Source organism: Lithobates pipiens, unplaced genomic scaffold (genome assembly GCF_037356315.1).
Source record: "Lithobates pipiens isolate NorthernLeopardFrog02 unplaced genomic scaffold, aLitPip1_a1.2 Scaffold_1, whole genome shotgun sequence".
NCBI classification, from domain to species: Eukaryota; Metazoa; Chordata; class Amphibia; order Anura; family Ranidae; genus Lithobates; species Lithobates pipiens.
In genome coordinates, this window is record NW_027507685.1 from 100,375,139 (window position 1) to 100,397,127 (window position 21,989).

Below are 21,989 nucleotides of genomic sequence, written 5' to 3' on the forward strand. Positions count from 1 at the left end.
GTCAGTTTTCACGTTTGCCTTAAATAAAGTAGTCGACAATTTTCAACAATTTAAATTGTTTTTATTTCTATCTTTTGCAATGCACAGGGTGTATTTAAAAAATTGAAAAACATTACAAAAACATTGAATGCTTGCAAGTATAGAAAAATGTTTTTTAATTCCTTTGGAATATATATATATATAAAATCTCCTTTTAGTTTCAAGTATTGAATTTCAAGTGCAACAGATAACGAGTCCACAAAATATCCCCCACTACCCCCCGTAAAAAAAAAAAAAGGTTACAGTATTCCTGAAGTGCTGTCAGGCCCCTTTCACACAGGGCAGATCAGTAATGATCCGTCCCGTGAAGATCCGCTTGGTCGGCAGGGATTGTTCCATTGTCCCCACTGAGCCGGTGGCAGACAGGGCTGTCCCGGCACACTGTGCCCTGTGAGCTCTCTGTTCTCTTCTATGGGGATCGGAAGAGCACGTACCATCTGTCCGTGTTCATCCAATCCGCTCTGCAGATGGCTAGAAAAATTGGATTTCCCTCCGTCTACAGAATCGGACAATTGCGGTGGCACCCGATATCGTCCGCCTCCGCAACAGTCCGATTCTGCAGACGGAGTAAAAACCTATTCTATCCGTCTGCAGAGCCGATCGGATGGACACAGACAGACAGTCCGTGCTCGTCCGATCACCATAGAGGAGAGTGGAGAGCTGACAGGGCGGTCCCTGCACAGTGTGCGGAGACCGCCCTGTCCGCAGCCGGCTCAGCGGGGACAACGGAGCAATCCCGCTGAGCGAGCGGATCATCACGGGGCAGATCATTACTGATCCGCCCCGTGTGAAAGGGGCCAAAGATGGGCACTGAGTGCGGTAAACAGTTCTGAAATATTTGGCTAGATGGAGAAAGTGCAAAAGATGTCGCCATGTACACTCCACTGTGTAGATGGGGTAATCTCCCACTGGGCCAAGTCTCTCAACCTAAACAATGCTAGCACCCAATCAGAAAGTTCAGGTATTGTGAGAGCAAGTGGGGCCAAGTAGCAACATGTATAAGCTTGGGACAGTGGGAGATTCTTCTGTGCGTACAGTTCAGTGTACATGGAGGAATCTGGGGTTTGTTGTAAACATTAGTTCGTGTAGGTAAAACATTAAGTAGTGTAGGTAAAACATTAAGTAACATTACACAACAAGAAAAATACAACCGTCATATCACTGCCATAGGAATACTATAAGTTTTCATATATTGAATAATTAGGGTTACGCAGGGAAGAATGGCTTGGTTCACTGCCAACATCTATGGGTGATCCTGAATGGGAAGATGAGGGTGAAGACACTGGGTGTGGCTGCACATGCATCCTTTGGTAACCAGGATTAGACGGGTAAGATGTATACAGTGGTGGGGGTCCTACATAAGGGTTAATGGCAGATGTTGTGTCATGGCACTGCTGACTGGGCATTGGTCTACTGAAAGACCCACTAGGTGAATTAAAACCCATAGCCCATGGCTGAAATTTAGGATATGGGCGTTGCTCTTTGCAAGCGGACACAATATACGTTAAATAGGCATGTATATCACCCCTGACCTCAGTGCGCTTATCTGCAGGAATCTCCCTGATTACACAAAGCAACATTCTTAAAAACATAACATCGGGGTCTGAGATGTTGAGGAATTCATCATCTTTTGCCTGGTTTTGTGATTGGTTTCTCATTTCTTCAATGATACGGTTGAAATATTCCTCAAAAGGTGTCTCTTGTTGAGTACGTGTTCGACGGGTGGTAGTAGTAGACCGGACTCTCCTATCTGGATTTGCCTGCAATATTATAATATATAGATTATGCATCTGATACTGAGGTCACACTGAACAGCATATGATGGCTTGCACAAATATTGCAGCACCTGTTTAGAATAGATCACACACAGGTACTTGTTTTGTTGCAAAAACCTGATCTCACTGAAGACCTCCAAAGCCAGAAGAACAAGTCACACCTTGCCCAAAAAACAAGTCGTTGTTGTTTCTACAACATTTGTGCCAACACCAGCTGCCTTTTCAAAATGTAACGTCTTTTGTGGACAGAAATTGTGACATTTTTAAAATACATACCGCAGGTTCTTGAGTGGATGGATGATATTCTTGGGATGACACTGTTTCTGTGGTTTCTTGACTGGTGTCAGCGTCTCCTGATGGTGATGGCGACGAACTTTCGCGCCTTGCGCTTGCTCTCACAGGGACACTTGACACAGTTCTAGGTAACAATAAAGATTACACGTTTAAAAAAAAAGTGAACATGAATATGCCTTTATAATGGTCACAAATCGCTAAGTAAAATAAATGGATATACTTACGTGCGCATCTCAGTGGTGCGCCTCAAAAAAGACAAAGCCTCTGCATGGGGGTTAGGCCTGCGACGAGTTGAGGGTGCTCCGCTTCTCTCCGCAGCCTTCTCTTCGTTGACTTCTTTTTTGTAACGGTCGCGCAGGGACCTCCAACGTGTATAAACCTCCTTTCCTGCAATATATAAAAAAAACATACAATGGCCTGGTCATTAGGGGGTAAAATCTTTACTAGGATGCATGTGTACCCTGCTGCATAGACACAACAAACCTTGCACTCACCTCGGTTATCCTGTTCAGTTGCAGACATCTCGTCCCAGTTCGGTGTGACATATTTGTAGACTTCTTCCCACTTTGCTCTCTTCAGCACTCGGTCTGCATATCCTGGGCATTCTGAGTCCCATAACTCTGGTCGGGCTTGCACCAGTGCGATGATGGCCTCGTGTGAGATGTCTCTTGCCGCCATGCTGTCTTCTCCCCTTTCATCCCTCTCAACTTCCTGTGTCATTTCCCAGGTACACCTGCTGTATAGGATGTGCTTCCGGGTTTTTTTTTTCTTCTTTCACGCTGCTGGCCGCAATTGACACAAAAGACTGCGATTACCTGCGGTTATGTGCTTATAGCTGCGCTACATCGCACCTGGACGCATACAATTCTATTTTTTCTATTCGCACCGAACCGCATGTAACGAAATCGCCGCTAAACGCTGTGTCTGAATGGGGCCATAGGAAAGCATTGTGTGCTTTTAGCTGCGGTAGAAATGAAGAAAATCCGCAGCTAAAAGCACCATTCTATCCGCCCGTGTGAAAGGGGCCTAACACAGGTAATTAAAAACTAACATTCAGGGCTGATGTACCCACAGACCGTGGTGGGTAGTAGTAAAGGTGTAATAGTGAACATGCACGCGTGACGTATGATACATGGGCGAGAAGATTGTGGGATGACAATCAATTAAAAACGAAACTTCAGCCCATATGGGTCCGTAGACATGACAGACCCTGGATGTAAGCCCTAGCTAACAGAAATACTACGACAGGAAAGATACAGACAAAAAGCTACTACAAACAACAGAGACAGGTAGCAAAACAACCCCCTCAGGGCTAGTGAACCCACAGACCGTGGTGGGAAGACATACAAGTGTAACAAAATGAGCGTGCATCGTATGATGTATGGTATACGGCGAGAAGATTGTGGACGACAAACAATTAAAATGAAACTACAACCCGTATGGATTCATAGACATGACAGATCCTGGATGTGAGCACTCACCAAAATGCTACGAACATAATGCAACGAGCTCTGGGCAGTGCTAACTAACCCAACTGTACGAAGATCACTGAAAGTGTGATGACTTGACATGATGATGAAATGGCTATAGTGTATGCCGTGGCTGTACGGCCCCATCAAGCTCTGACAGAACATGCTGGAAATTACTGTTATGACAGACATGAACAGCAATGCTATGATAGAAACGCTAAGACATAAACGCAGACAATGCTGACAAACTGCTTATGACAGAACATGCTATGACAGGACCACTGGCTGGACCTGCTCTGCCTGGACTATGTTGCGACTAGACCGTGCAACGACCGGACCATGCTGTGACTGCACCAGTTATGACAGAACGCGGTGACTGGAACATTATAACTGAACACCTTGTGACAGCACCTGCTGCGACGATGCCCGCTGACTGAGATACGCTACGACAACCCACCTCCGATAGAAACCTCTGTACAGGAGTGCAAATGCTTGACACGCTGAGACCGACAATGCTAGGACAGCACCTATGTGACCGAACATGCTATGCCTGGAATGCTATGTCTAAACACATTGACAGCCCCGCTGAGCCTAGGAAGCGCTGAGACTAGGAATCGCTGAGACTAGGAAACGCTGAGACTAGGAAGTGCTGAGACTAGAAAACGCTGAGACTAGAAAATGCAGAGACTAGAAAACGTACTGATCCTCTGTGATTGAAACGGTATCACCGAAAAGCTATGACTAAAACAGCCGCTGTGACAGAACCTGCTACAGAGGAAACGTTGTGACAGAAACGTAGTGACCGTAGTGACAACCTGCTACAGCAGACTTGCGGACAGAACCGCTGTAACAGAACATGCTGGATGAACGTGATAGCCACCAAAAACCTGAGGATATGAGTCTGAGAGCTGAAGTTAGCAGCCTTGTACAGGCCTGGGGAGGTCAAGCTAACAAACAGTTACCCCAGAAAACTTACCAAAAGCTTGAAGGCAAAAATCAAACCTGTTTGATGAAACTTCTACGGCCGACAGCTGCAAATGCATCAGATCCCAATACCAAATAGTACATACCTGAGGGATGGATTAAGTAACACGTATGTATTAGAGCAGTGAAAGATGAGTGAGCAGGTGCACCCCACCCGCGTGAGCACCGGTAGAAGTGTGTGGGCGCCCCCCCTGTGAAGCTGAATCCGCACAGGTTGAGCGGCACCCCCTCCCAGCGCTTCCTGTGAACATACAGCTGGACAAGTAAGCCTGTACATTCCCACTCCTTACAGTTCTGATGCTGCGGATATTGAAGGGAAGAGAAAATATGTTCACTGACTGCTGCCACTCAAATAATGGTGTTGTACCAATAAAAAGTTATTAGAAAGAAAGAGTTGCGACTCAGTGAGGCCCGAAACGGAAAAGACAGAAAAGAAAAAGTAGTGCAGGGCCGGGCATGACCATGTGTTTAGGGGAGACAATGCATGGGTTAATATGAAGAGATAAGAGGGGAGGGGACAGTGAGTAAAGTCCAAGGGGGAGTGGTAATATATAAGGAGGAGGCGGGGCTGGGCTGGGGAACAGAAAGTTGTACAGAAAGAAAGGAGGAGGCAGTTTTTTGCTCTGCTCCTTCAACATGGCTGAGATGTCACTCGGATGAGGGTCTTTATGGATGACCAGGTGAGCGGATGGAGGCTGGGAGGTGAGGGTTGCTGTGCATGCAGAGTTTCCAGCCTCTGGCACTCTGTTTTCACCAGAACCCTCATCTGGGACCTAGCGCCAGGCGAGGAGCCCTCTGGGGGGAAAAATCTGGTCCCCCAGCAAAGAATAGCCAGCCGTCTGCCTGAGCAGGGTCTGGGCGGACTCCACGCCGCCAGCCAAGCTCGGTGGGTGGGGCCACGAGCCATTATGGTGCTGCTTCCCCGCCCGTGAATCGCAGGACTACTACCTCCTCTGCCTGCATCGCTGCGCGGGGTGGAAGGCTCGGCGAGGGAGACTTATTTGTATGGCCGTCAGGCTGCTTATATAAAAAAAAAGAAAAAAAACGTTTTTAAGGGGGCGGAGCTCTGCCGGTGGGCGTGGCCTATACGGGCGGCACAAGATGGCGGTGGAAGGACAAGGTTGACCTTCCAGGTCACAGTGTGTGAGGGCATGTGTGGAACCATGGCAGGAGGCAGAGCTTCGGGGGTGAGACACTACAACAGAGGGACTCCACGGCCCCCAGGACCTCTTTGCCTGGGGGCCTGATGACACCACCGGTCCTGGTCTAGGACGACAGGTCGGAAGGCGAGCTGACAGTGTGCGAGGATGAGGAGCCACAGGAATGCGAGCCAGCGATGGAGGCAAGCAAGGCGGCTGTTGGGGTTCCAGTCAGCCTGGTAAGTCAAATAATGTCTAAATGTTTTTCGTTTAAGTTGCATTGCAGGATTTGTTGGGGGGTTGGAAAGGGGGGTGCAATGTCGGCGGCAGTTGCTCCTCCGGGAACAGAGGTGGTGGATGCTGGCCCACAAGTGGCGGGCGGTGCGTCTGCCAGTTTGGGGACAGTGGTGGGGTTGTCGGGTAATGGTAGGATGGAGATGGTAAGGATTGCAGATGCAAAAAAAAAAAAATGTGAGATGTACGGGTGCTTTGAGGGTCCCCTGGGAACACAATTAACCACTTGCCGCCCGCCCTATAGGCAATTGACGGTGGCAAAGTGGTTGCATAATCCTGATCGGACGTCATATGACGTGATCAGGATTATGAGCCGCTGCGCGCCCCCGGGGGCGCGCATCGCGGCGATCGTTGTTGCGGGGTGTCAGTCTGACACCCGGCAACTACGATCTCGGTAAAGAGTCTCCGACGGAGACGCTTTACCACGTGATCAGCCGTGTCCAATCACGGCTGATCACAGTGTAAATAGGAAGAGCCGGTGATCGGCTTTTCCTCACTCGCGTCTGTCAGATGCGAGTAGAGGAGAGCCGATCGGCTGCTCCTCTGACAGGGGGGGGTTATTATTATCAGCACAGCCCCCCCGAGGATGCCCACACTGGACCACCAGGGACGCCACCAGACCACCAGGGATGCCCAGCAAAAGGTAATCCTCCCTAGACCACCAGGGATGCCAGTCAGTGCCACAATGGATGCCAAGCAGTGCCATAATGGATGCCAATCAGTGCCCACAATGGGCATCACTGATTGGCATGCATTATTGTTTGGCACTGATTGGCATCCATTAGTACAGGATAACAATACAATGCCGCCTATGAGTGCCCACCTGTGCCGCCTATCAGTGCCCACCTGTGCCGCCTATCAGTGCCCACCTGTGCCGCCTATCAGTACCCACCTGTGCCACCAATAGTGCCCACCTATGCCACCTATCAGTGCCCACCCATGCCCATCTGTGCCGCCTATCCATGCCCATCTGTGCCGCCTATCCATGCCCATCTGTGCCGCCTATCCATGCCCATCTGTGCCGCCCATCCATGCCCATCTGTGCCACCCATCCATGCCAATCCGTGCCACCCATCAGTTCCGCCTATCAGTGCCACATATCAGTGTCCATCAATGCCACCTCATCAGTGCCACTTCATTGGTGCCACATCATTGGTGCCCATCAGTTCCGCCTTATCAGTGCCCATCAGTGTAGCACCATCAGTGCCCATCAGTGAAGGAGAAAACGTACTTATTTACAAAGTTTTGAAACTGAAACAAAAAAAAACTTTTTTTCAAAATTTTCGGTATTTTTTTATTTGTAGCGCAAAAAATAAAAACCGTAGAGGTGATCAAATACCACCAAAAGAAAGCTCTATTTGTGGGAAATAAATGATAAAAATGTCATTTGGGTACAGTGTAGCATGACTGCGCAATTGTCATTCAAAGTGCGACAGCGCTGAAAGCTCAAAATTGGTCTGGGCAGGAAGGTGTTTAAGTGCCCGGTATTGAAGTGGTTAAATAGGAATTGGTCCCCTATAAAAAAAGGGGGGGGGGGAATTTACATTTTAAGTGTATAGGGTCATGCAGGAAGATTAAGGGAAAAAGGATGAAGGTAAGAGGAGGTACCGATTGATTTTGTGGAAGGCGGTCGCCATTATGCGATTGTCATGGGGGGAAGAACCCGAACATGGTTCGGCGTTGTTCTGTTATATGTAGGCCAGTGGTAGGTGCACATGTTAAAAAGGGGGATTTGATTGGCTACGGGATGATGAGCAGTTTAGACCGCGCAGGTCGGTATGACCGTCTCTTAATGGGGATCAAAGGATAGCGGCTTCTGGATCCGGTTTCTGTAGTAGTAGAGGGCCAGAGGCAGTTCCTTTGGGGGGTATACCCCCCTCTGGACGGTCGGCCGAAAAGGAAGGGGAGTGGGTTGGCAGTGCAATGTGAGCTCCTGTCAGTTCAGTGGTTTTTGACGTTAAACACGAGTGTTAAAAGGGTAGGGGGGACCCATCCATTGTATTGTGGCTTCACGTGAGGACAATGTACAGACGAGCCTATTCACACAAGGGATGACTTTTGGAAGGGGGTGAAAAGGTTGCAGCCTTTCATAAGTAGATATCCAGATAAGGAAATGGCGAGGCTACTTGCCTCCGGGGTTTTTAATGGTGTCTACAGCGGGGGTGGTGCCTAAGAAGGAACCAAACAAGTTTTGCCTCATTTCCTCACTTATCTGTCAAAAAAAAAAAAAGGGGTTCTGTCAGAATCCGATGCGGTGCACTGTGTCGGATACTTCACGTACACAGCTATAAGTGGGTTAGGTGGGACGGAAAAGGGGTGCCTATGGTGAACTAGGAATCCGTGTTCCACTTGCTTACAGTTTATTCGGAGAGCTTTGGCTGCTGGATAGATGCTGGCAAGAGGATTTTTTTTTACTTGGAACGATGCCTGCCCATGGGTTGCTCAATTTAGTGGGCCATGGTTAGATGTTTAGGTAATTACCGGAGTGGGGGGGTAGAGACGTGTCGGTCCCTGATTCAATCATACATGGCTTGGACGTTTTTGTGTGTTGGACCGCCTTCCTCCAATGTGTTTGCGATTATACTTTATACATTGCAGCACATTGCAGGTAGTTTCATTAGTGCCATTGACTGCAAAACACAGGGGGCCGACGAGGGATATTGTACTATTTTGTTTTGGCATTGCGATTGTTTCAGGGGTTACAGAGGGTCATCTGCCGGTGACCAAGTTGGGGGTACTATAGAAGGGGGTGTGGGAGGCACAGGGACGGCGTGAGGTACAGTTGAGGACTTTGTATTCATTGCTGGGTAAGTTCAATTTCACCTGCCGGTTTTATTCCGATGAGTGGGTTTGGCCGACGGCTGCCATCTGCTACAGTGGGGTTTTCAGGCCCTGGCTCATTTAAACAGTTAAATGCGGAACATAGGGAGGGTTAGAAGGTTTGCTACGAGTTCTTGGCCACATATAACGGACGATAGGGGGATGCCAGGTCGATGGGAAAAGAGGTCACGAACACGGTGGGGTAAACAGGTTTTGGGGACATTTTTTCTTTCAGGGGCAATAGATTGAGGAAATTTGGCCCCAATTTTGTTGGGTGGAAGTGGGGTGTTCATTCGTTAACCTGTGCTATTGGAATTTTTCCAGTGGTTCCGGCTATGGAGCTAGGGTAAGGGTCATGCAGGAACCTGACACAGAGTTGAATTGTGATTATGTGGGTGTGGTTTACGTGGTCAACCACATGTCCGCATTGTCACAACTGGTCATACGGTGGCTACGCCATTTTGTGTTGCGTTAGGTGCAGTTGAACATTTTCTATATGCTATTCATCTTGCAGGCTTCGGAAACACAGGGGGCTTACTCCTTGCATCCTTGTTTTCAGCGGGAGTTAGCCGGCCACAGAGGGGGAGGAGTTCTGGGAGATGGCATTGGAGTCACCACGGGAGGTAACAGGGCGGTCAGCCAGTGAGTCCACATGGGCGGCTTACGTGAAGGTATGAAAAGAAGGGTGGGTTGTTCGGTGCAAGAGTCTGAGGTCAAACATGGCTATGTGGGGGGTAAGGTTGTTGGTGGTACTGTGGTTCCAGGAACTTGGTAAACGGGGTCGGTATCTGCCATTGAGCGGAAACTGCTGGGTTTTTGGCTTTTGTTTAACCTGCGGTGCAAGGTGGATAAAAAAAAAAGAGTTTGGGTTTGACAATTAAAAAAAATAAAAAAAAATTATTAAAAAAATGATCAAAGGGTTAGAGGGGTGGAGGTGCTGCTGTTTGTTACCACAATTCAGGGTAATAAAAAATAAAATAAAAAAAGGATAAAACGTTTAGGGAGTTTCTAGGGTTTGGAACAGATGGCATGGGGGGCAGTTCATGTGGCACAAGGCTGGGAAGTATTGGTTGAGGTTCCAGTTCGAGTCGGTGTTCTGAAAATGACACTGGGACGCAAGGTTGGATGGTGCAGAATACGCTTCACACTCCTTCCACATCGGGGCGGCTGTAGAAGCTGCCAGATGTGGGTTGGATGAGGCGGCGGTAAGAAGGAATGGTAGGTGGGAAGCAAAGCGATAACGCACTTACCTATGCCTTCATGTGGTGGTGGAATAAATAATAAAAAAAAAAAATGTAATAATAAAAATAAAACAGGTGTGGGGGAGTAGTCTGTACACACAAGCAGACATGTACGTAGCTGTAGTGCAACGTAAGCGTAGGACATACATGACAGGGTGCAAGGCTTACGCAGGGGAATGTTACGAGGGGTTAAGAAAGTTACAAGGCTTACCTGATTGGAGGATGGTGTAAGAGGGGGTGGAGTAGAGTTGATGTGAAGGCACGTGAGTCTAGGAAGGTCAGCAGTCTGGAGCAGCAGGTCAGGAGGAACGTTCAGGATCAGCTCCCTGGAAAAGATGAGTGGGTTAGAGCAGCTTTGGGCCCAGCTTAGATCGGCCGCAGAACAGCGTGGCGCAGACTGGTTGCAAAGCTAAATTGCGGCCACCCTTCAGGGGGTAGGGCAGGGACCTTCCGTAGATGGGGTACCCCCGACACGGGCAAGGAGGTTACAGCCCCCTGTGCGCCTTAGCCCTGACATTGCCCCCCGGACTCATCGCCGGCTTGGGAGCCCCAGTTGGGCCCCTTCAGGCCCCCCTGCTAAGCAGGCACCCCGGTCAGCTAGTGGTGGGCCTGGGAGGAATCCCCGTCCCCGGCTGAGTCCCAGAGGGAGGGGGGTCACTCACCGGATCATGCCTCAGGCCACCTCCAGGACCGCGCGATCGGTGGTGGTTCCAGTGGTTCCCCCTGGCGATGCTCCGGTCGGGGGGGGGGCGCTCGACGGGGGAGAGTGGGGTCCTCGGGCGCCGGCCTTGTCCCGGAGGCGGCCGGCGGCCTGCCACGTGTGGGCACCATCTTAGCTTCGGGGGGGCCCATTAGAAGATGCAGAGCGGCAGTCGGGTGGCCACGCCTCCGGGCATGTTTCTGTGCCTGGGAGGGAGGGCCAGCGGAGGAGCAGCGCGAGCGCGCTCGGCGCGGCGCACGCTGATGACGTCAGCGAAAGTGATGTCGGCGCGACCGGAAGTGAGGTCGTGGTAAACAAAAAACATGGCGGCCGCCATGCACCGCAACAGGAAGACGGTCGGGAGCGGCCTGGGCCGTCTGGCACGCCAGCGCGGAGGCCCCCGAGGGTCAGAACGCTTACGGAGGACAGCAGCATGGAAGAGGGGGAGCTGCAGGAGGACGAGTGAACACCGGCGGCGGCAGTGGGGTCAGCGTCTGGAGGGCCTTCCAGGCAACAGCAGCCCGGTAAGTCCTTGGGGTCTGTGGGGGGGTTACTTGCGGGGGTGGGTGGGGGGGAAGCAGGGGTGGGGGGGCGGAGGGGGGGGTGAGTTATTGGTGGTGTTAAAGGAGCTGCTGCGCCGCCTGCAGGGCGACTCGGAGCCGGTGCTCGCCCCGATTAATCCATGGGTAGGGCCGCCCGCCGCGGCTCGGGTAGAGCTGGGGACGGCTGTCCCCTCCGGGCTGGGGTTGGCGGTGGGTGGGGTGGCAGCGGAGACGCAGACGGAGAAGGAGGTGCTGGCGTGGAAGGACGGCGAGGGACCAAGTGGTGCTGCGGTGGAAAAAGACAAGGATGCTGAGAAGATTCGCCTGGCGGATGCGGCGAGGAGCGAGGTTTATGTGTGCTTCGAGGGACCGTTAGGTGCGCATTTGAAGAAGGAGGTGAGGGAGAAGATTTGGAAGGACGAGTTTGTGGAAATCTTCTCGTTGTTGCCGTTGGAGAAGTTTAATTTAGACAGGGTCAAGCCAGATGAGAGCAAAAAAGAAGAGGAGGAGAAGAGGAGATATAGGCTTATTCCACGCACTTTTGCGAATTGGCTGCAAGCGTTTGCGATTTTAGCTAGCGTGATTGGGGAAAAGGCGCCGGAGAATTGTTCGGCATTGTTCTGTTACCTGGAGGCCATTAGTGAGGCGCACAGGGTTCATGGGGGCTTGGCCTGGCTACGTTATGACGAACAGTTTCGTCAACGCAAAGCGGTGCGGCCGTCCATTAGGTGGGACCATAAGGACATCAGCCTGTGGATGAAGTTGATGACTTCGGCCCGGGCCCTGGGACAGTTTTTTCCAGGGGGGGGCCGGCTCCGCCGCCTCAGCGGGTTCGCTGGCCCCAAAAAAGAAAGGGGTCTGCTGGCAATTTAATGAAGGGACGTGCAAGTTTGGTAACGCACGAGTGTTCGGGATGCAGTGGAGGGCACCCCTTCGCACGTTGTTTCAGGCAGGGAAAAGGTCGTACTGGAGACTTCGCTGGAAAAAGGGATGACGCCGGTGAGGCTGGAAAGGATGCTTCCTTTCCTAAGTAGGTATCCTGATCGTGCGGCGGCGGGGTTGTTGGAGGCTGGTTTTAGGGATGGGTTTCGGATTCCGAGTGCGTTGAGGGAGGTTCCCCCGCTGGCCAACAATTTAAAGTCGGCTTTACTGCATGAACTTGTGGTGTCGGCAAAATTGGCTAAGGAGGTGGCGTTGGGCCGGATGGCCGGCCCATTTCTTACCCCTCCGATGGTGGATCTGGTGGTCTCGCCTTTGGGGGTTGTTCCGAAGAAAGAACCGGGGCAATTCAGGATGATTCACCACCTGTCTTACCCCAGGGGCGGATCGGTAAATGATGGTATTGACCCGCAAGCTTGTGCGGTTACTTATACGTCATTTGATGCAGCGATTACGTGGGTGAGAATGTATGGCAGGGGGGCTCTTTTGGCAAAAACGGATGTGGAGGCGGCGTTTCGTTTGTTGCCGGTGCATCCAGGGAGTATGCGCTTGTTGGGTTGTTGCTGGCAGGGGTCTTATTTTGTTGATCGCTGCTTGCCAATGGGATGTTCTATCTCGTGTGCACTTTTTGAGCTGTTCAGTTCGTTTTTTGAATGGGCTGTGCGGGAGACGGCGGGAGTCAACTCGGTCATACATTACCTGGATGACTTCCTGTGTGTGGGGCCGCCAGGATCCCGCGGCTGCGGGATACTGCTGGGGATGTTGCAGCATTTGGCCGAACGGTTTGGGGTTCCCTTGGCGAGGGAGAAGACGGAGGGTCCCAGGTCGGAGATAGTGTTTTTGGGAATCACGATTGATTCCATGGCCATGGAATGTAGGTTGCCTGAGGAGAAGGTGTTGGCGCTGCGGCAGGAGGTGGGCGCGGCGCGGGGGAAACGAAAACTCAGGTTGAAGGAATTGCAATCGCTCCTGGGCAAAATGAATTTTGCTTGCAGGATTATGCCTATGGGGAGAATTTTTTGCAGGAGACTGGCGGCAGCCACAGCAGGGGTGAAGGTGCCCACTCATTTTGTGCGGTTGTCCAGAGAATTGCGGGATGATCTGGGTGTGTGGGGGGTGTTCCTGGTTGAGTTTAATGGGAGAGGACCGGTCAGCAACGCTGATTTGGTTTTGTTTACTGACGCAGCAGATTCGGCAGGTTATGGAGCTTATTGCCAGGGGCAATGGAGTGCCGAACCATGGCCGGACTCTTGGAGGGAGGCGGGGTTTTTAACTAACCTGGCGTTACTGGAGCTTTTTCCCATAGTTCTGGCGGTGGAATTGTGGGGGGACAAGCTCCGGGATAAAAAAGTGCGCTTCCATTGTGATAACATGGGAGTGGTGGTGGCCATAAATAATGTTTCGGCCTCCTCCCCCCCGGTGGTTAGGTTGTTAAGGAGGTTGGTGCTCAGTTTTTTACGGATTAATGCGTTTGTTTATGCGGTGCATATCCCTGGGATTGAGAATAAGTTAGCGGATGCTCTGTCTCGTTTCCAGTGGGAGGACTTTCGCAGACTGGCGAAGTCCAGACGCAAACAGACACGGGGACCCGTGCCCTCCAGAGATGTGGGGGATTGCGTTGGAATCATCGGAGGACTGATTCAGCAGTCGTTGAGTGAAGGTACTCGAGCGGCTTATAATGCGGTGTGGAGGGAATGGTCGAACTGGTTGGGTGAGGTTGGGGGGTCGGAGGGCCCGGCAGAGCTGCTGAGGTGGGTGTTGGGTTTTATCTGTTATAATTATGTGTCTGGGGTGTCGGGCTCGGCAGTCAGCAAGAAAATGTCGGCTTTGGCCTTTTTGTTTCAATGTAAGGGGTTGGCGGATGTGACTAAGGATTTTTTGGTTAAAAAGGCGTTGAGGGGTTTTAGAAAAGGGGCGGCAAAAAGGGATTCGCGGCGCCTGATTTCTTTTGAAGTTTTGGGTATTTTGTTGAGCCACGTCGGGGAAGTGTGTTCTCTGATTTTTGAACAAATACTTTTCCGAGCTGCTTTCCTGGTGGCATTTTTTGGGGCGTTTCGGATAGGAGAATTGGTGTCGCCATCTAAAACAGCTCCGGGGGGTTTGGGGAGGGGTGACGTTTCCTGGGCCCCTTCTTCGGTGGTAATTTTGGTCAGGAAGTCCAAAACGGACCAGTTGGGTAGAAGGGTGCGGGTAACATTGTTTCGGGGGACGGACCCTAGTTTTAAGGGTTTATTTGGAGGTTCGCCCGGACCGGGACGGGGTGTTATTCATGCATGCGGATGGTTCATGCCTTTCGCGGTTCCAATTTACGGCGGTGTTGAGGAAGTGTTTGCGGAGCGGGGGTTTGTCTCCGGGAGAGTATGCTGCTCATTCCTTCCGGATAGGGGCGGCCACGGAGGCAGCTAGATGGGGATTGCCGGAAGAGGTTATTAAGCAAATTGGGAGGTGGGAGTCTCGGAGGTATCGGCTTTATGTGCGACCGCACCTTTTGTAAAAGGGGTAGGAGTACGGTTCCTTGGGACGGTCGACTATATGTTTTGGTTGTTTTGGGTTGGGTTGGTTAATTTTTGGTTATGTCATTTTAGAGCCGGGATGTCTCATTTGGATTTTGGGACATTCTTTTGTGTTCTGGGGGGCTAGACGGGCGGATGTACGGCCGGACGGCAGGCAACTCAGACTGTCCAGGGATGAAGGCCGGGTTCGATGGACTGGCATCCCGGGACTGATGTGGCACAAGGTGGTGCCGGAGGTTCATCGCTATGCAGGCCTGGATCGGGCACCGGACGTACTGGTCCTACATGTGGGAGGTAATGACTTGGTTGTCAGGCCAATGCGCAACATCATTAAAGACATACGGTGGGACTTCCTCAGGCTTCGTACTGCCTTCCCAGACATGATTATTGTGTGGTCCGATATTATGGCCCGCATGTCTTGGAGGGGGGCCCGGTCTTGTGAGAAGATTAATAAGGCCCGGATAAAGGTGAACAAAGAGGTGGGGAGGTTTGTTGCCCGGAATGGTGGTATTGTGGTGAGGCATTGGGAGTTGGAGGTGGAGACGTGGAGGTATTTACGGGGGGATGGTGTCCACCTTAACCCAGTCGGGATTGACCTGTGGGCTTTGGGTTTGGAAGATGGTATTGGCAGGGCTTTGCAGGTGTGGCGGCAGGCACAAGGGTGAGGTGTCACTCTTGTGCTGCTGTGGCGGTAGGGTCCTTGACGGCTGGTATGCAATTTATCTGTTCAAAATGAGGTTTTGGAAAAGTTAGGACCCATCATGGGTATGGAGTCCTCCCGGGTGGTCTGGCGGCTGGCCAGACTGACGGGCTAATAAGTTGGGGGTCTGTGGTCAATTGGTAAGTCCCCGAGGCAAGTTGGCGGCTGGGGACGAATGCCATAAAAAGTTGGGATTACAGGCTCAAGTAGAAATGGGGTCGTCAGGGATCAACAACTGTTTATCTGATGAGCTGGTTTTGGTTACAAGAAAATAGATGGTAAAATAAAATGGTTACAGAAGAAACTAAATTTCCGCAAAACATCCAACATTAGCGCGTGGGAAAAAGACCTAGGTAAATCATTTACGGAAAGCCAATGGCAAATGGCACTGCGAATATCTTATGCTTCCACCAAATGTATTAACTTATGGGAACTGACGCAAAAAATATTGCGTCGTTGGTACCTTACTCCATATAGGATAGCCAAATTTGCCCCCAGTGCCTCTCCGCTCTGTTGGAGGCGGTGCAACAACCCTGGTACCTTGTATCATATCCTTTGGGAATGTCCAGAGATACGTACACTTTAGAATACAGTATTCCACGTGTGCTCACAAATAGCGAAAACCCACATGCCCGCGGATCCGGCATTAGCCATCTTATCTCTGAACATGGATCTGATTCCCAAGCCCACTAGGGTGATTGTGTCCCACATTATGCTGAGTACCAAACTGGTTTTAACACGCCACTGGAGAGATCATAGAGCACCAACGTTAAAAGAAATTATCATAACTACTGACACCCATGCCATGTATGAAACCATGTTCGCATCGACACAAGGCAAACTTATCGCAGCTAGGGCAAATTGGAAACCGTGGACTGACTGGTTTAAAAATACTAAACTGAAATGGTAAGTACTTTATAAAACTCACGACGTGTGGACAGACATGAAGTAAACTGTGTTATGACTCCAAATTTCTGGCTTATTTCTCTCTTCCTTTTATTTTTCCTTTTAATTTTTATTCTATCAGCTTATTATTTTCTTTTTACTATCTCTTCCTTCTTATATTCTCATGAGTTTTAACTTACTGCTCATCAAGGTTATCTCTAGTTGAACGGCCTTCACTCTTCCTTAAGTTGCATACACGGCATATTACTCAATTGTAGATGTAGTTTATGTACTGAATTACACCTAGCTGCTACAAATTTATTGCCTTAAATTCATCATTTTAAATTTATTGTTTAAACTTCATGAGGCAGCATATTACTGGTGGAGGCACGTGCATTACTCCCTAGGGTTCATTTTGATTAAGGGGCTGTGTGTAGGGGCCGTGGGGGACTGCTGGTGTCGCCTGGCTTTTGGAGCCAGTGCTTGCAGAATCAGGGAGAGTGGGGGGTCTTCCCTCTCTAGGCACAGCGAGTACCCACTGGGGGTGCCGGAGGGAGGGCCTCCCCCCCCATCAAGAGAAATTAGCTGGGCGCCCTGGCGGTTCACGCGGCTCCGAGATCACGGACCTGGTTGTGTGATGTAGTGTGATACTTTTCTTCATGCATATCTCTTCATGCATATTTCCTCATGTTTTATACACAAGGTCTTTTGTACCCGTTATTTGTTGTTGTAACCTGACCTGTTGTATCTCAATATGTATAAGTATATACATGTTTTCTTGTTTAAACTCAATAAAAATCTATTGCAATGAAAATGGTTACAGAAGTTTTAAAGAAAAAAGTTTAGTTTGGTTTATTGTTTAAATAAAGGCCTGAAAGGCCATTTACATCCAGCAGGTGTCTGTGTCATTTTTTATAGAATAAGGTATAAAAGGGGTGTACATGTATGGATTGGCGTAGTAAGGTATCTGGCTACCTTGTCAAGACATGTACGTAGCTGTAGTGCAACGTAAGCGTAGGACATACATGACAGGGTGCAAGGCTTACGCAGGGGAATGGTACGAGGGGTTAAGAAAGTTACAAGGCTTACCTGATTGGAGGATGGTGTAAGAGGGGGTGGAGTAGAGTTGATGTGAAGGCACGTGAGTCTAGGAAGGTCAGCAGTCTGGAGCAGCAGGTCAGGAGGAACGTTCCCGCCCGCCCTTTAATGGGGAGGGTTGGTTGGCTATGGGGTGACCATGAGTACGAGTGGCGGTAGGGTCCTTGACGGCTGGTATGCAATTTATCTGTTCAAAATGAGGTTTTGGAAAAGTTAGGACCCATCATGGGTATGGAGTCCTCCCGGGTGGTCTGGCGGCTGGCCAGACTGACGGGCTAATAAGTTGGGGGTCTGTGGTCAATTGGTAAGTCCCCGAGGCAAGTTGGCGGCTGGGGACGAATGCTATAAAAAGTTGGGATTACAGGCTCAAGTAGAAATGGGGTCGTCAGGGATCAACAACTGTTTATCTGATGAGCTGGTTTTGGTTACAAGAAAATAGATGGTAAAATAAAATGGTTACAGAAGTTTTAAAGAAAAAAGTTTAGTTTGGTTTATTGTTTAAATAAAGGCCTGAAAGGCCATTTACATCCAGCAGGTGTCTGTGTCATTTTTTATAGAATAAGGTATAAAAGGGGTGTACATGTATGGATTGGCGTAGTAAGGTATCTGGCTACCTTGTCATGTGTTGTTTGTGGTATGGGGTACATTGGTTTACTTTAAAGTTGGTGCTGCCAATGTTTGGCGGTTTTTTCGTCCAGATGGAGGACTTATATGCCTTGTCTGGATTTTCTTTGTTATCTGTATGTTTGTTGGGGGGGCCAGGAGAGCAGATGCGAGATCGGTTGGCAGACAGTTGGGTAGTTAGAGGAGGGAGGTATGTGTTCACTGGCTAGGTGTATGGGGGTTGAGGTGGAGCAAGGTGATATGGGAAATAGAATGTTAGGCACGGTGGGATAAACCGTCGGCTGTCTGGGTTATGCATGTAAGGGGTAATGCTTTTGGTTTGGAATGATCAGGGAGCTGATCTCGGACGTTAAGTCAGATATTTTACAACTTCGTACAGTTGTCTAACACTCAGGTGGTGGGGAGGTTGTGGCTTAGGATGGGGGGCCTGGTGATCAGGCAAGTAGAGGTGGAAACTAATGTGGGCCTGTAACTGAGGGTGTTAGAATACACCTCTAGGTAGTGGGGATTGTTTTCTGGGCTCTGGGGCTGCAAGATGGGATCCAGCGGGCCCCGGGGGTGTGGGGGAGCCCTTAAGGGTAAGGTGTCATCCTTGCGGGCTGTGGCGGTGTTTTGTTGGTCTTTGACGGTGGCAGTAAACATATGTGATGGAAAGGGGTGGGGGGCTCATCGGTAGTATGTGCCCCTCCGGTGTATTCCAGCGAAAGGTTAGCTGGAATACTGTTTGGTTGCACTGCGGGAAGGGGGTTGTCTCCGAGCTGATTATCCGCTGGAGGCCTATCGTGTGGAAAAAGGTCCCGCAGTGTATTGGTGGAATATGTGTTGGAGTTCCAGGGTGCCGTCAAAGACCAACAGACTGGAGTTAAACAAGTTGTTACGGAGGTGATATTTTGGTATATATTTCATATTTGAGTTATTTTATATGGTATGAATAATAAATAGGCTGCTATGGCCATTTATACTCCAAAATTAAGGTGTGGTCTCATCATTTTAGAAGGGTAAGAAATGGGGATGTTGGAGTACAAGTGGTATAGCAGTAAGAGGCAGGTTGGGTACCTCTGAACTACACTGGTCATGGTCTATAATCCCTTTTTTTTTATTTTTTTTATTTTAATATAATCTCAATAGTGACTTATGTGATTAACATTAATAAACCTGATATAAACATGCGCAACAACGCATGATCATGACACCACAGCTATCTGTTTCATATCTGCAGCGTATGGTCAACTTGCTCACTGTCTATACAGCAGATGAAGCCAATAGGAAGAGAGGAGCAGGTCGGCGAGAGCCCCAGGAGGGCGGCCCCCATGTGGAGCCTGAATCTGTATGGGGAGAGGAGTCAACAGGCGGCTGAACACCAACCCGGCGTGACCACCAGGAGGAGCAGGCGGCAGCCCCCTCATGCGCCGAATTAGCACGTGGAGAGGAGCAGACCGAGGCGGCCGAACACCCCCCTCCCCCCGGCGTGAACACCGGGAGGAGCAGGCGGGCAGCCCCCACACAGAGCCAGATCAGCCCAGTGAGGGGAGCAGACGGGCGGCCGAACACACCCTCTCCCCCCCGGCGTGAACACTGGGAGGAGCGGGCGGGCAGCCCCCACACGGAACCAGATCAGCCCAGTGAGGGGAGCAGACGGGCGGCTGAACACACCCCCTCCCCCCGGCGTGAACACCGGGAGTAGCGGGTGGGCAGCCCTCACACGGAGCCAGATCAACCCAGTGAGGGGAGCAGACGGGCGGCCGAACACACCCCCTCCCCCCGGAATGAACACCAGGGGAAGCGGGCGAGCCAGATATCCCTGGGGAGAAATGAAGGTGGGCAGGTGGTCTCCCAGGCAGTGCCCGACATGAGCACTGAGAGAGGAAAGGCCGCCGCAACTGCTGATGCTGCCGACCGTCCCTCAGCAAAGGGCCCGGAAGTAACGTGCACCGAGCCAATCCCCACCCCCTTCTACCAACCCAGAAACAAACCAACAAGGACCTGATGGAGGAGGAGGAGGAATATATATATAGCCCTCAGACTCCTCCTACAAATGCAGGCTAGCCTGCGGCCAGCCTTCTAACATAGATATATATAGATATATTTATATATATATATATGTAGCGCCCTGCTCCTGATGAGCAGACGCTATTGTTTTTTTTTCTTAAATTTAATTATCTGAAGCTGTAGTTTGGCTCAGAATAATTTCTCTAAAAGTTCTGGTTTATGTGCCAGTCCGGTTGGGTTGCACTGATTCCCACCTGACCATAGGTGTCGCTGTCACCGTCGGTGGGTGTGGAACGGCAGCAAGCTGGATGCATTGAATACTGCTCCTTGCTCAGAAATGGTGCAGTGGGTGCGGTTTCCCTGCTGTGCATTCTTGGAAAGGGTATTTAAGGTACCGACGCCATTTTTCTGGGATCCTTGTTTTCGTGATCCCAACCCCAGGACCCTCCTGACCTGGGGTCTGTGTCGCATGGTCTTGCGCCTCGGGGCCTGATGGTCCGAGGCTCTGCAACTGAGAGTGTAGGCCCAGAAATGTCTCGGGGGGCCTACTGATCCAGGGGTGGTCCTGTGCTGTCTCGCCTGCGGGGGGAAGCCAAGAAAAGCTGAAGGACCCAGGGGAGGATTTTTCCAGTGGAGGACTGAGCGCAAGGCTGGTGTCTCTGGAGGAGCCTGGAAACTCAGTTTGAGGACGCAACCCAGATCAATATCCTTACAGTATCGCCAGGTTGGCTGAAAGAATCTGGTACTGTATGGTAGTTCTTCCTAAAAAACTCTCAAGAATCTCTAAGTTTAATTAACAAGTCTGTGGCAGAAACTTTGTTGAGCATCTCATTGGCTGCTAGGTCAAGCGAGAGGGGCCTATCCGGTGACTGCTGGATCCAGTCTGTGGAGCTGTTTGTCTTCTGGATCTGACTGATACCTCTAACCCACAATCACCAGATGCCTGAACTCCCCCCTATCCACTAACCATCTATTGAAGGACTGTGTCTTGTGTCTTTCTTTGGTGTTACCCCTAAATAAATCTTCAAAAAGGACCACATGTCTGATGTATCTTCATTTCGGCTACTTTCCACGGGACCCCCCTAAGACCCCCCTAAGATGAAGAGGCGAGCAGAAGAGCTAACGGTAAGCCCCAATAAAACCAGCAGCTCCTTCGGGGGATAGTGCTTCAGATAGATAGATAGATAGATAGAATATAGATACAGTATGAATATAACATATTTCCATAAGGCATTATATTGTAAGAAATGTTTTGTCTGCACAAGAAATGGCACAAGGGCCAAAAACGCCGTACATGTAAAAATGCTGTCGACCTCAAATAGGGAGCGATGTTTGTATAGGTGAGTCATAATCAGTCTACAGAATATACCTGAGATTGATTGTCCACTTCCCTACCAAAAATGTTTTTATATATATATATATATATATATATATATATATATATATATATATATATATATATATATATATATATATATATATATATATAATATATGTGTGTGTGTGTGGCGTACACAACCTTTGCTGCGCAGCCTTGAATTAATGGGCTTACCGGTTACCTTCTCCTGGCCTGCTATTCCGCGTCTAGGGGTTCCCAGGCTTGATAGCAAACGACTTATACACTGACACAGATAAAGTCCTTTCCAAAGGTATTATTTTGCAGTAGAACTTTCACAAAACACAGTCTCTTTGGGAACAGAGTGCACGGGTGAAGAACTCAGGTACCTTGAACTGCAGGTCTAACAAAGTCTCTATTATCACCCAGAGAGCAGCCACTCACAGCTGGGTACTTCATGCTGAACAGACCTCTAGCCAGAGGTCATGGCAATCAGCGCATTGACTCAAACTTGAATAATCAAACTGAAGTTGAACAGGAACCTTTTCCAACTGTACCTGAATGTTTCCCACTTCCTTTCAGGTACTGGAAAAGCATGGACTCCCAAC

The 21,989-nt window shown here is 50.0% G+C and overlaps 1 protein-coding gene and 1 long non-coding RNA gene across 2 annotated transcripts in view; one reads left to right on the forward strand and one right to left on the reverse strand.

The window, feature by feature from the left end:
• Window positions 1-174: 174 nt before the first annotated feature.
• Window positions 175-3,126, reverse strand: LOC143958366 (uncharacterized). The gene is made up of 4 exons (XM_077467814.1): window positions 2,603-3,126; window positions 2,333-2,495; window positions 2,091-2,232; window positions 175-1,799 (listed from the first exon to the last, which is right to left on the reverse strand). Exons 1-4 carry the CDS (start codon window positions 2,826-2,828, stop codon window positions 1,215-1,217), a joined length of 1,116 nt encoding a protein of 371 aa, XP_077323940.1. The 5' UTR covers window positions 2,829-3,126; the 3' UTR covers window positions 175-1,214.
• Window positions 3,127-5,150: 2,024 nt separating this feature from the next.
• The window catches only part of LOC143988270 (uncharacterized), an 89,938-nt gene continuing 73,099 nt past the window's right edge, over window positions 5,151-21,989 (forward strand). The window contains exon 1 of the long non-coding RNA XR_013276810.1: window positions 5,151-5,241. This is a non-coding gene — a long non-coding RNA (uncharacterized LOC143988270). The remainder of the gene's footprint in view (window positions 5,242-21,989) is intronic.

Excerpts from the sequence above, each read along its gene's own strand:
- LOC143958366 (XM_077467814.1), bottom strand. The coding sequence starts at position 2,828 with ATGACACAGGAAGTTGAGAGGGATGAAAGGGGAGAAGACAGCATGGCG. Across the intron at positions 2,233-2,332 it reads CGCACCACTGAGATGCGCAC|AACTGTGTCAAGTGTCCCTG; the intron begins GTAAGTATATCC and ends ATTGTTACCTAG. Across the intron at positions 1,800-2,090 it reads CATCCACTCAAGAACCTGCG|GCAAATCCAGATAGGAGAGT; the intron begins GTATGTATTTTA and ends ATAATATTGCAG.